The sequence below is a fragment of the Carassius carassius genome, chromosome 49 (genome assembly GCF_963082965.1).
Source record: "Carassius carassius chromosome 49, fCarCar2.1, whole genome shotgun sequence".
NCBI lineage: Eukaryota > Metazoa > Chordata > Actinopteri > Cypriniformes > Cyprinidae > Carassius > Carassius carassius.
This window is the reverse complement of record NC_081803.1, coordinates 8,868,067-8,880,287: the sequence shown is the minus strand read 5'-3', so window position 1 is coordinate 8,880,287 and position 12,221 is coordinate 8,868,067. Positions and strand designations below refer to the sequence as shown.

The 12,221-nt window shown below is 37.1% G+C and overlaps 1 protein-coding gene and 1 long non-coding RNA gene across 2 annotated transcripts; both read right to left on the bottom strand.

Annotated features, from left to right (window-relative positions):
• Positions 1 to 1,194: 1,194 nt before the first annotated feature.
• Positions 1,195 to 3,574, bottom strand: LOC132132296 (uncharacterized). The gene is made up of 3 exons (XR_009429026.1): positions 3,334 to 3,574; positions 1,601 to 1,705; positions 1,195 to 1,482 (listed from the first exon to the last, which is right to left on the bottom strand). It is a non-coding gene; the product is annotated as an uncharacterized LOC132132296 (long non-coding RNA).
• A 1,640-nt stretch (positions 3,575 to 5,214) lies between these two features.
• Positions 5,215 to 10,755, bottom strand: LOC132132144 (transmembrane protein 88-like). The gene is made up of 3 exons (XM_059544437.1): positions 10,426 to 10,755; positions 6,701 to 7,110; positions 5,215 to 5,766 (listed from the first exon to the last, which is right to left on the bottom strand). The coding sequence occupies exons 2-3, from the start codon at positions 7,079 to 7,081 to the stop codon at positions 5,485 to 5,487; spliced, it is 663 nt and encodes a 220-aa protein (XP_059400420.1). The 5' UTR covers positions 7,082 to 7,110; positions 10,426 to 10,755; the 3' UTR covers positions 5,215 to 5,484.
• Positions 10,756 to 12,221: the final 1,466 nt, after the last annotated feature.

Below are 12,221 nucleotides of genomic sequence, written 5' to 3'. Positions count from 1 at the left end.
ATTTTTATTTCGTGCTGAAACTAGAAAAGAGGAAAAGATGATTCTCATGCTGCTTGGCGTACAAGCTTGCGTTTTTGCGTATGAGCCCGGGACTGTTTGAAACTAAAATCATGGGTTTAGTGTCATCTAGTGGCTGACGTTTTTACAGACACTGCTCAAAAAGAGCAATTCATTACTGCAGTTCTCTAAAAAATAAAAACCTCTGTAACATGTCAGCTTTATAAACGCATCATGTAAATATCCAATCAAAAGAAACATAAGCTCTTATAGGCCTATATCATTAGATGCTTTAGAGACATCCATCAATGTCACTTAGGCCTACTTAAAGCGGATAATGACTTGTCCTGTGTCTGGTAACCAGGGAATTTGTATCCTGTCTGTCCTCTCTGATGACAAAGGGCCACATCTCTTATCTGAAGTCTGGATAATGGGTTTGTGTTTACCCATTGAAATTAAATTGCACAATGTCGGGTGACAGTAATAATACACAGCCAGCCAAGTTAGAACATTTTTGAGTTGTAAAGTGGCAAAACATCCACAACATCTGTAGTAGAGTCCATACATTGCAAATTACATTATAAAGGATTAGACCAACAGTGAAGTGTGTTAACTTCATATTGCATTTTCATGAACAATAGGGTGCAATATTACAAACAATTAAATAATCAACTTCAAAATATTGTATATGTATTTATTCGTTTTATTTATTTATTTTTCGTTTCATTTCATCACATTTAAACGAGACAAAGATTTAAAAAATATATGTTTATATATTTAAAATTTAAAAATTACAATTTTATTCAATACTCAAACTGTTTTGACACAATCAGAGAATAAGAAAAAAATTAGATCACGATAATTACTAAATGTACATAGATTTTATATCATAATTCCAGTGATTAGTACAAAATGTTTTCTTTTGCCTAAAATGCATTCATAAACCTCTAAAAAACCAACCGTGGTTTGTCGTCTGAAAAACAACAGGCAATCATACATCCAGGATCAGAATTGCACAACAAAACACATAACCATTACATTTGTATTTAAAAAATCCAGCTGTCTTCCTGTTTTTCTATTCCATGTGGCCTGCACACTCTGTCTCCCTTGAAACATTATATTATATTTCAACACCGTAAGAACAAGACAGGTGAATGGTCTGGCAAGAGGGTGGAGGAACCAGAGGAAACACTGACATCTTTACTAAATACTAAATATTTAGTTTAATTACACATGATGGAATAGTCTAGTAGGTTCCTACAACGCTCCTCTACGCTGGACGTCTACAGCCAGGTACAAGGCAAGAGATTCTGGGAAAGAAGCCCAAAGGTCAGCAGGTGGCATCAATAATATTGCCTTCCATCTGGTGGCGATAAACTACTCGTGCTTTATGGGAAAAATAAACGGGGCGTGTGGCGCTTTCCTCTCCGTCGTAACCCCAGGAGACTGTCGGAGAGAAGCAAGGTTGCACCTCAACAGATGGCACTGTGAATGCAAAGAGAGAGAGGAAATAAATGTTTAATGTTGGGTACTGAAAAATGGTTTGATTTATTACTTAATTAGCAACATATCAGGACAAAATCTGGTAAACAAGGCGACTTACCAGGCGGAGGAGGGCACAGCCTGCTTTTACCCAGGTCTTTACAGCGTTTGTACCAAGGAAAACACTGCAAGACTTTCTTACCCATGGTTTTCCCAATCTAGAGGACTGGAGAGAGAGCATAAAGTGTAAGATCTACTGACTGATTAACGTGGACTTTTAGTGCCATTGTGTGTGTGTGTGTGTGTTTCAAGCTTATCACACTTCTCCGACTGGAACGTTTGCTGAGAGGTGAAAGCAGGAGATTGCTAATAATGGTTCAAAGAAACAAAGAGCTCATTCATCCTGAGAGGATTAATCCTCAGTCGTGTCTGAGGCTTGTTACGGTGCTCTATCACTTGAGCTGGACACATAGCCGTGTTCCCTGACCCACTTCAGAGGGCTGGGACAATGGCCCAAGAACAACCAGCTCGGACTCCATGATCAGTCACAAAGTCAGTCACAAAGTCAGTGTTTATGAATAATACTTACAAGGGAACCGCTACATAACAGAACACTTCTGTTAAGTAAATAATGAGCAGGACCACCCATGTATTTAGTAGAATGGGACAATGATTTAATTTGTCATCTATAAACCATTCAAATGTGCTGCAAATGTATTTCTGGTTTGCTAAATTTTCGAACCAGAGATAGAATATTTTTCAAAATAAGAAAATTTCAATTAATATATTTTCTTTTTATTAAATTAAAATGAATGAAAGAATGAATCAATATTCTTTATACATTTGAGAAGTTTACAATATTCTATTTATATTTACATTATTTATTTAGCAGCCACTGTTATAACCAAACAAATAAAGGATACTATTAGAAAACTGTTCAAAATTTAAAGTAATATTTTGAAATGGCATATACACACACACACACACACAATTATTATTATAGTAGGGTTTACAGATATGCAGGCTGTGGACAATTTGAAAAAAATAATTTAAATGAATGATTGATTGAATAAATAAAGAAATATCTATCAATTTATTTATTTAAATTTGCTATAGTTTAGAATTGTCAACATAACATGCTTTAGTACAGTGGCAATATAAAAACATTTTTCTTTGAATTTAGTTACTTTATGTTGCACTGTCAAACTTGCCATTTTTCTCAAATTATTGATGGGTGGGCTTTATAAACCAAAATACAAATGCTACAAATCATTCGCAAGGAGCTGATAATATTTTGGGGTCATTTGGCTACAGTACATCATCTTGACCCCTTTTCACCCCAGTGCTCACTGATCCCTTGAGCACCGAACTAGATGCGAGAAAGAAGCTTTGTCATTCTATGAAAAGTATCTTACATAAAACTCAACCGAAGGGAGGTTAATCCTTCATTTAAGAAAATCAGAATAGAGCGATTTGGCGCGCGCTACTCAGACGAACACGTCACAGATCAAATAAGCGCGAACCTAGACAAACATGAGCCCAGCCCAGCATCAGCAATCTGACACAAACATTGTTTATAGCCAACAAGTTACAAAAATGTAATTCTAAACTCTTAAAATTCAGAGTAGAACTGCTTTATAACTTATAGTTCAAGTAGCAGGAAATATTATAAAAATGCACGTTAACAATATTATAGTGGGCATAAAAGAGTATATGTAGCTATTATGTCAACCTAAACATTTATGCATGACGCATATATATTAAAAAGTTGTTTTGCCCAAGCTATAACACATAATCTTTGCCTACGACACACACGACAATTTAAAAAATGTTATTCACCAACTTGTTTCAAACCTGTAGAGAAACGAAGAAACGCTGCGTGTCTCATCCAGTGATCTGTTGCATCTGCTGCGTTTGAAACTCTGGCTCCATGAGAGTGTGCTCGTGCTGGTCCCTATAGAGGTCGTCTTATGGCAGTGATCAGGTCGCATTCCCGGCGGAGAGGATACTGATGCTGTACTGACTCTATCTGCCCCTCTGTTCCGTTGCCTCAGTTGCGTATTAAAGCTTTGATGGAGCGTGCGCGGAACGCCATGGGAAATTTCCACAGACTGAGGCTTTAAATAACTAATCCTGCAAGCCACAACAAAAGCTCCTGACCTCAGAAGTGGCTGAGTACAGGGACGGAACTATAACATTATTTTTCGTGTGGCAACACCAAAGCAAACAACATTCAACGTAATCTAGGCTATAGTAGGCTATTATCTAGGCTTATACAACAAGTATATAATTAAAAATAAATTATGGTCACAAGCAGCAATAGTCGGGGTCCAAAAACCAATGGGCCATGATTAGAGATCTAACGGAAATGAACCTCATGACGCGCTTTTTACAGGAAAGCTTAGCTACTTGATTATTTACTGAAACCTTGGGTTGGATGAAACCAGTTACAGCAAAACACAAGGGTCAAAAAGCGCAACAGACTTTCAAAAGAAATCACTCTTTCTTACTGTTTAAAGGAGAGGTCAAAAATATTCCTCTTAAATGTTTACTGTCATAACTCATGAGGCATATGATTATAATATATTTGATGTAAGTGTGAACGTATGTTCAACATTAAATCTTTATCTGAAGCATTTTTCTCAAGGCTCTTTTGTTTTATTTTTTTTCTATAATTATGTGCAGCCATAATTTAATTTTTTATTCATACCACAATAGTAAAATATGTGTCCTTTTAGAAATCTTTTATTTAAATATATAATCTTGGAAAAGACAAATAAATGGTCTCATCATTTTAAATGCATTTTAAATCCATGGATATAGCCTGGCTACTTAAAAATGTTTTAGTGGGACTAATAAAAATTAAATAAACATTTAAAGATCTATAAAAAAAATCTATAAAAATTCAAATGTAAAAAAAAAAATAATACAAAAAATAATAAATGCTTACATTTATATTTTTTACTGGGATAAATCTTTTTTTTTCACCCCGGTGGATCCACCCCTGGTACATTTTCCCCTTCATCAGAAGTTGTCTTAGCAGACCTTCTTAATAAATTGCACTCAATAAATGAATTAATCACGTTAATGGCAATTAAAGCTGCTATAAAGGATGTTTTTGCCTGTAGCCTAGTGTCTGACAGATATCACTGATGTATGGGAAATAAACTACTCGCTGTTGATATTTCATACATTTGTGGTGAAAATGTTTTATTTATTTTATAAGTTGTAAAAGGTGTTTGTACAGCAATAAGCAATATTTTTTTTAAATACTTCATCGTTATTATTAATGTTAAATGTACAAAAAAATCACTAAAATACTAAAACATGTTACAAAGGAACAGCATTAAAATATCTATAATTTCATTTTTAAAAATAGTTCCACCTTTTTTCACCATATGACAGACTTTAGGCTAGAAGCCATATTGAATTTAACACATGAAAACAAGGCTTTGAGGGATAAACTTAGGCTAATGATATAAGCAATGTTGCTGTTAACGGTCAAACGCGTGAGACAAAGGGCCCACGACAGATCTAAAATATCCAGATAGACATTCGTTGCCTTTTCTCAATGGGAAAGTGACCAAGCAACATTGCCTGGCAACACTGCATCATAAGCCTTGCAGTATTTACAATGCCACAGACTGTATAAAACTAGATCATGTCTTTTTCACAACTTTAAAAACGTTTGTCTACCGAAAATTATGTTTTGACAGCTGAAAAATCTTTATGTTTATAAACAACAGTAAAATCCACTGAACGCAGTGCACTTCTATCCCTCACAGCCTTGTTTTCGTTACTGTCAAAAATGAAATGGTGTTAAGCTCTATAGGTTGATCCAGTTAAAAAGGACTGAAAAACATCACTGCAAAAGCATGGCTTAAAAGAGTCTGGCATAATTAAATCCACAATTGTAAAAATTCTGTTTAACAAAACTAGTAAGAACATGGCACTGCTTGTATTGACATATTGGCACTCTTTTTTGTATGTTTTTAAAAAAAATGCTCAAACCCAGACGCTACCCTTTCCCTCGCTCTCTCCTGCTCCCTGCTGGCCACAGCAGCCCCCCAGGCCTCGATGGCGTGATGCAGGCAGGTTCTTGTAGACAGCACGGCTGTAGGGGATGAAGCACAGGCCCAGCTGGAGGTGGCGTGCCATCCTGCAGTAAGCGGCCAGAGCCAGAACCAGGAGCGGAGCCAGCAGCAGGAACCCTACCACCAGTAAAGCCACACAGCCTCCATCATCCAAGAGATCTGAACAGTAGACTGAAGTACCGTGGTGCTGAACCTTTGGAACAGATAGGGAGGAGTGCAAGAAAAGGGGTTAGTTAGGAAGATTTCACAAGAGAGGGAGGGAGGGGACTGATATATGTGCCTGATATACTGTATATTCTCAGATCAGATAAGAGCATGATTACATTGACCAGCGATGAGAAAATGAATGAAAACATCCACATATGGTGAAGAAGTGGGAGTTGACAGCTCAGTTAGAGACGATTAACTTATCACTGTCACAGTGAAATGATAAAGAGAGGATTACGTGTCAGAGTTGATTTCTTCTGCTCATCCAGGTGTTTTGTGTTAGTTTGACTGAACTCTAAGAAGTTTAGTCATCACACTAGGGCAATCTGAGCTGTCTTCATTTCTTTCGGAGGAAGAAAGATGAAATTTGGGGTGGATAATAACAAATTCATCATACTACCTTTCAAAGTTGGGGTCATTTGGGCTCAGGACTCATTAAATTGATCAAAATTTACAGTAAAGACATGCATAATGTTACAGAATATATATGCTGTTCATATGAACATATGAACTTCCTATTCATCGAAAAATGCTGAAAAATGTATCACGGTTTCCACAAAAAAATATGAAGTGGCAAAGTAGCATATTAGAATGGGTTTTTGAAGAATCACGTGATACTGAAAAATGCTACTAAAATAGACAACAGTTATTTAAAATTTTAATAATATTTCACAATATTACCGTTGTTCAAGTATTTTTTTTTTTTTTTTTTTATCAAATAAATGCAGACTAGGTCAGCACTTCTTAAAAATCATTCAAAAATCTTACCGACCACAAACTTTTCCCCCTCACTTTTAATGTACAAAAATTAGAACGGTAATCGGTCAAGTAAATTTGGTCATTTTGGACTGGAAATTAACTTTACATTAACATTGTCTTACTTATTTACTTAAGTTACGTAACTTAGAAACCTCGCTCACCGTTGAGTGGCAGAGGAAGCCAAACACGACCATGACGAGCGAAGGCAAGAGGATGAGGCCGAAGATCAGCGCCGCCAGACCCGCATTGAGCGCGGTGATGATCAGATTCTGTGCTGTGACCAGAACAGAGCAGGCCCAACAGTCCAGAGAGCCCCTCAGCTCCAGGGAAGACTCGTTCTCCGCACTGCCTGCTATCGAGTACGGAGGAGGAACCACCACACATGAGCTGGACACGTTTACCGGAGTACTCGAGGAGATAGAGCCGGTGTGATGGAGGCGCGGGTGAGGTGTGTCGGGCTCCCCTCGGTCCGTGGAGGTCTGCAGGGACGCGGGTTTCTCCAAGGTACCATTACGGGAAACACTCATCTTGCCGTTCATCATGCTTTCAGGTATGAAAGTCTAGTTTTTGGCTGGCAAAAATAAATAAATAAATAAATAATCAAACTAATGAATTAGCAACTGTAAATTGTCCAAAATACAGCAATAAATAGCTTTTTAAGTCATGCTATCAGCAATAAAATGACATATTCCAGGATGAAAAGAAGTTTAAGCTCAGTGGACACAGTAGATGTTTGTGAAATTATGTTGATTACCATCAAACAAGTTCTTAGAATAAAGCAAAAGATTGAGACACTTTTGGGGCAAATTTTTTGAAGGATTTAAAAACTAAGCTTAATTTTGTAAAAACACTTACATTAATTCCTGCGTTAAAACTAGTGTATTATTTGGACTATAAAGCTGTTCAGCGTTTACGAATGTAGCCTAGTTCACTTCTATTGTAAGTGCCTCGCTGTAACCCAAACTTTTGCCTTTTTTTTTAAGTGAAAAATAATTGTTGTGTTCATCAGTGTTGTGGCACAAATGCTGTTGACTGAGCTTAACTTGCTTTAAAAAAGAATATTCATTTAAAAGAAAAACAACTGTTGGTGGAAACTCAAAAGTGTGGACTGTATACCTCTAAAAAGGTCTGGGAAAATGCAGAGGAAGCAAACAGTGAAACCTAACACTGAAGATCAGGAAATGAAGTCGCTGACCCCACCCCGATCTCCAGGATGACCAAAAAATACTAAACAATAACTCTGGAACAGCTCATCAGGAAACGCTGACTGCTGACCAGACCACAAATACTATAAGACATAAGTCATAAATAGCCCTTTAACAGCTTGTTACAGATTCACAATAATAATTTGAGTGAAAGCCAGGAAAATATTAATTATCCTCTAATTTATGCAGTTTAGTGCCTTTGATCAGTAATACACATTGAGTAGTATAGCATTGAGGACAGATGTTATAGCACAGATCATCATGTTCTCTCTCAGTTGAAATGTTTTAGATTGTGAGAGTTTTTTCCAGGCACGTCTGCACCGCATCAAGTTAAAAAAATTTCAACTTTTCAGAATGCCGCAAGCGCACCGCGGTTCATGTGACAAGAACTAACCAATCAGCTTCATCCTTTCCCGTAACAACGTTGAAAGCTCAGCCAAGATGAAGGAACAGCTGACCATAGCTATACATGGATTGTCATTTTGAAATAAATTTAGTAGCAGAGCTACTGCAAGCGATTTTTAGAGCTGCAAATTCATTTATCCATTGCTGAAATTTCCGCGTCTTCATGGAGAGAGCACGTCATGGTTGCCTAGCAAAGTCAGATGCCTCAGGGGCTCAACTGCCCGAGCGCTTTGGAAAGAAAGAGAAAGCGGCTCGTCTAGCGTTTTCCACGCGTTTTTAGGCGCAATATGTAAACCGCCCCTTCATTTATTTTAAATCTCACGTCAGGTTCTTTCGCAATGATTTTTTTAATGTGACACAACGCGTTTACGTCACCCACAAAGCGGAAGGAGACACAAGCGCTGAGTCTGAAATCGCATACTGCAAGGAGTCAGCAGTGTTTTGATTTGAGGGAAAACGTAATGAGAACGTTGTGGCGTGTGTCCATTGCAAGATAGAACTGGAATACCACAACTAGGGCCCTACGGAGGGAATCGCGGAATCCAGTCATAAAAACGGATTTTACAGTTTAACGCGGAATGGCACGGAATTTGCTAAATTTTGAATGAATTAATCAAAAAAAGGTAATTGCACTTACATCAAATCACAATATGGACTAATATCTGTAAATATTAAGCCGGAACAGTCTATTTAAATATGAATCCTGCATGTTCTGCGTGTCTGTGTTAATGAATGGAGCAGAAGCGCATCTTCATTCATTAAACACACGGAAGCGCGCGTGACGCTCACGGTGATTTCAGCTTCTGCTGTCTCACAAAATAAGGACGTGAACACATGAACAACATCTCCAGAACTGCTCTGACAGTCACTTCATGAGCATTTGACCGTTTGATTTGAGTAAAACAAGCGTCACATCACATACACAGAACTGTAAAGGTACGTCAACCCGTCGAAATAAAAGTCCGGTTAAAGACTATTGTTAAGCATACTGTACATAGACTACTACTACTAAAAAAAAACATTTTTTTTTTAAGGTATAATCACACAACATTTCTTCCATGTTTTATTTTTAATAGTAAATCCCCTTTGTTTACCAAAAAGTTAAGTTAGTTTTCAATAATTAAAAGATAATTAAATTAATGTTTTATGCGTTTAAAGGAGCTATGTGGAGGTTTTTACTTAAAAAAATCTTTAAGATAGAGTTTTCATTTGTACATGTATGAGCCAACCATGATGTAAAAAAAAAATGACACCTCGACTGTCCACCACGGTTGCCTCTATCAGCCTGTAGGCTCAATTGTGCGTGGAGGAGTCGGGCCCGAATTGGCGCGAAAATTCACAAAATGTGACGTCATGCGCGTTCTCGTCTACTTGGGCTTACAACCGTACGGCACGCCAGCCATTATAGTAAGCAGCGGCAATAGTGTTTTCAAATGGACTCTGCGGATGGAAAGAAGCGACCAGTCTCCAGCACAATTCAGACACCCACGGACACTCCTCGTAAGTTAAAAAAAAAGAGCGTGCGCACTGAGAACGAGCATGAGACTGGCTTGCAGTTCCTCTAACGGCTACTGGTGTCAGTAACGGTTTGACATTTCAGAACCTACGCAATGCTCCTTTAATGTTTAATGTGCATCTCAGAAAATGCTTTATTTAAAACCCCAACTGAATGGCACTTAAATGCACTTAATTCATCTGTCAACTTTATTGTCATTGTTCAGAGTACAAGTACAGACAGAGAAACAATGGGTAATTAAATGTTTATTTTTGATGTATACATTGCATTCTATGAATTTAAAAAAATGCAATTTTTTTTTTCTAAATATGTATACATAAAAATATGTATACATAAAAAATTGAATTCATACACTGCTGGTCAAAAGTTTGGAATAACTGTGATTTTTTTATATATTTTTTAAATAATCTCTTATTCTAACCAATACTGCATTTATTTGATAACAAATACAGCATTGTGAAATATTATTACAATTGTAAATAACCATTTTCTATTTGATAATATTTTAAAATGTAATTAATTCCTGTGATAGCAAAGCTGAATTTTCAACATGATTACTCCTGTCTTCAGTGTCATACGATCTTTCAGAAATCATTGTAATATGATTTTAAAAATCTACACCAAAATCATATATTACTGACATAATTTTTCAGGGTCAGCACGATATAAAGTAAAACCCTAAAACACATTTAGATCATGAAACAGGGCTGTTTATATAAGTCAAAAACACAATCCAAAGACTAAAATCTTCTAGACTTACATTAGAGTAATAAAGTTGGTCGTCCGTTCTCTCACAGACCACCTTTCCTGCAGAGAAATGTCCTTTTCTTGTTATATAATTTCCTATCCTCAATGAATCCTCCACACTGGCTGAGATGATTATTTCAGTCTGTTAAATTTGTATGTCTTATTCATCTACTTTTCATGTCCACTGGCTCTGGGTAAAACTGCTCTCCTCTGTTTCAGCCTGTTCTCTTCCTCCTTTCCTGCTCCTCTCTTTCCTTCCTTTGACGAAGATGTCCTGCCTTGGTAACTCTGTAATATCTCTCCGCTCCCACTTCTCTTTCTGGCCTCCCGCTGCATTAGTTGGGGCATTTAGGATTGTGGGGTTTTGGGTAGTGGGGGGCGTAGTCTTATCCAGGAGATTTTTTTGCCCAATAAGATGGATGTCCTCAACTCCCTTTGTAGCTACACACTGTTTTGCGCATTACACTGAATACATTTGGAGTAGGATTTACCTTTTTCACTCAGAAATAGTCAGTCAATTTAATTTCTTCCAAAGAAACGGCAAGTAACATTGAATTAAAATAGAAAGCATTAAATTAAAATGTTGTGCATGTTATGACGGTATGTTTTTTTCTGATGCAATTAAATTTTTATTTTGTGCATGTAAGTCCATTGAAAAGATCTTTACATGCACGTTATACAAAACTGACATTTTATAAAAGCAAACCTGATAAGAGCAAACTCTGGTCACAACCTCTGTATTTTCATCGCAGTCGTAGAAAAGAACCATGACTCTGATCTAAAATCAGAAATCTCAAGCACTATAGAAGGACTCAGATGTCCTAAGGAAAATATATATTAGGATCAAAGATATCAAAAAACAGTTTTTTGAAGGAGATTGCCAAAACTCCAAGTGGGAGAGAGAGAGATTATGAAGGCTTTCTCTCCTGAGTTACAAAAGTATGTGAAATACTGTGTATAAGAGTTAAAGTCTTAAACGCATGTCTGAATCACTCTCTAAATAATTTGGCTCTTTGTGTGATGGTTCCCTTTAGTTCAGCTGCAGCTACAGCAGGGGGAGTCCATGTCTGTTTAATATCTCTCAGGATGTGTCAGAGCTGTCAGGACACACGGGGTGTGGGGATGTTTTTTGGAGATTTCAGCAGACGGGACGTAGATTGGCTGTTTTTGAGTGAGATACTGGAGGCTTTTGATATTATATTATATCTTCATTTTCCATTTGCATTTAGCATAGTTTTGTTTGCAGCTCTGTGATTTTATCAGAACAGAAAAACATTTTCAGATCAAGACCCACCAGTTGAGAACTGTGAAAACAGGATATCTTAATACATTTACATATTGTTTATTTATTTATTCATTCATTCACAGCAGGGAGATAAAAAGGGTGCTGGTGAAATACACAAGTTAAGTGTGGAGGGACGGTGAAAAACAAGATATATCCTGACAGTCTTCCTGTCCTTGGAGCCAGGATTTCCGCAGTAAAGTCCGGAGAGAGCGCGCTGAGGTGTCAGCGAAACATTACTCCTGTCCCATGACCTCTGCAGGCCTCCGCTTCCACTCGCAGACACACAGGAGACTGTACACTTCCACACACACACACACACACACACACACACACACAATCCAGAATAACACGCAAACACATGCAAATTTATCAGAATGTTTTATTTTTATAGTTAGAATTATATCAGGTATAACACACAAAAAATCACAAAATGTTTTAGACAAGTCTGGCTCAGTTGCTTAACGTTTTCCTTTTCTTTTTTAGTACAGTAAAACGAATAAACAAACCAAAAAAAAAAAAAATGG

Excerpts from the sequence above, each read along its gene's own strand:
- LOC132132144 (XM_059544437.1), bottom strand. The coding sequence starts at position 7,081 with ATGATGAACGGCAAGATGAGTGTTTCCCGTAATGGTACCTTGGAGAAA. Across the intron at positions 5,767-6,700 it reads GCTTCCTCTGCCACTCAACG|GTTCAGCACCACGGTACTTC; the intron begins GTGAGCGAGGTT and ends TCTGTTCCAAAG.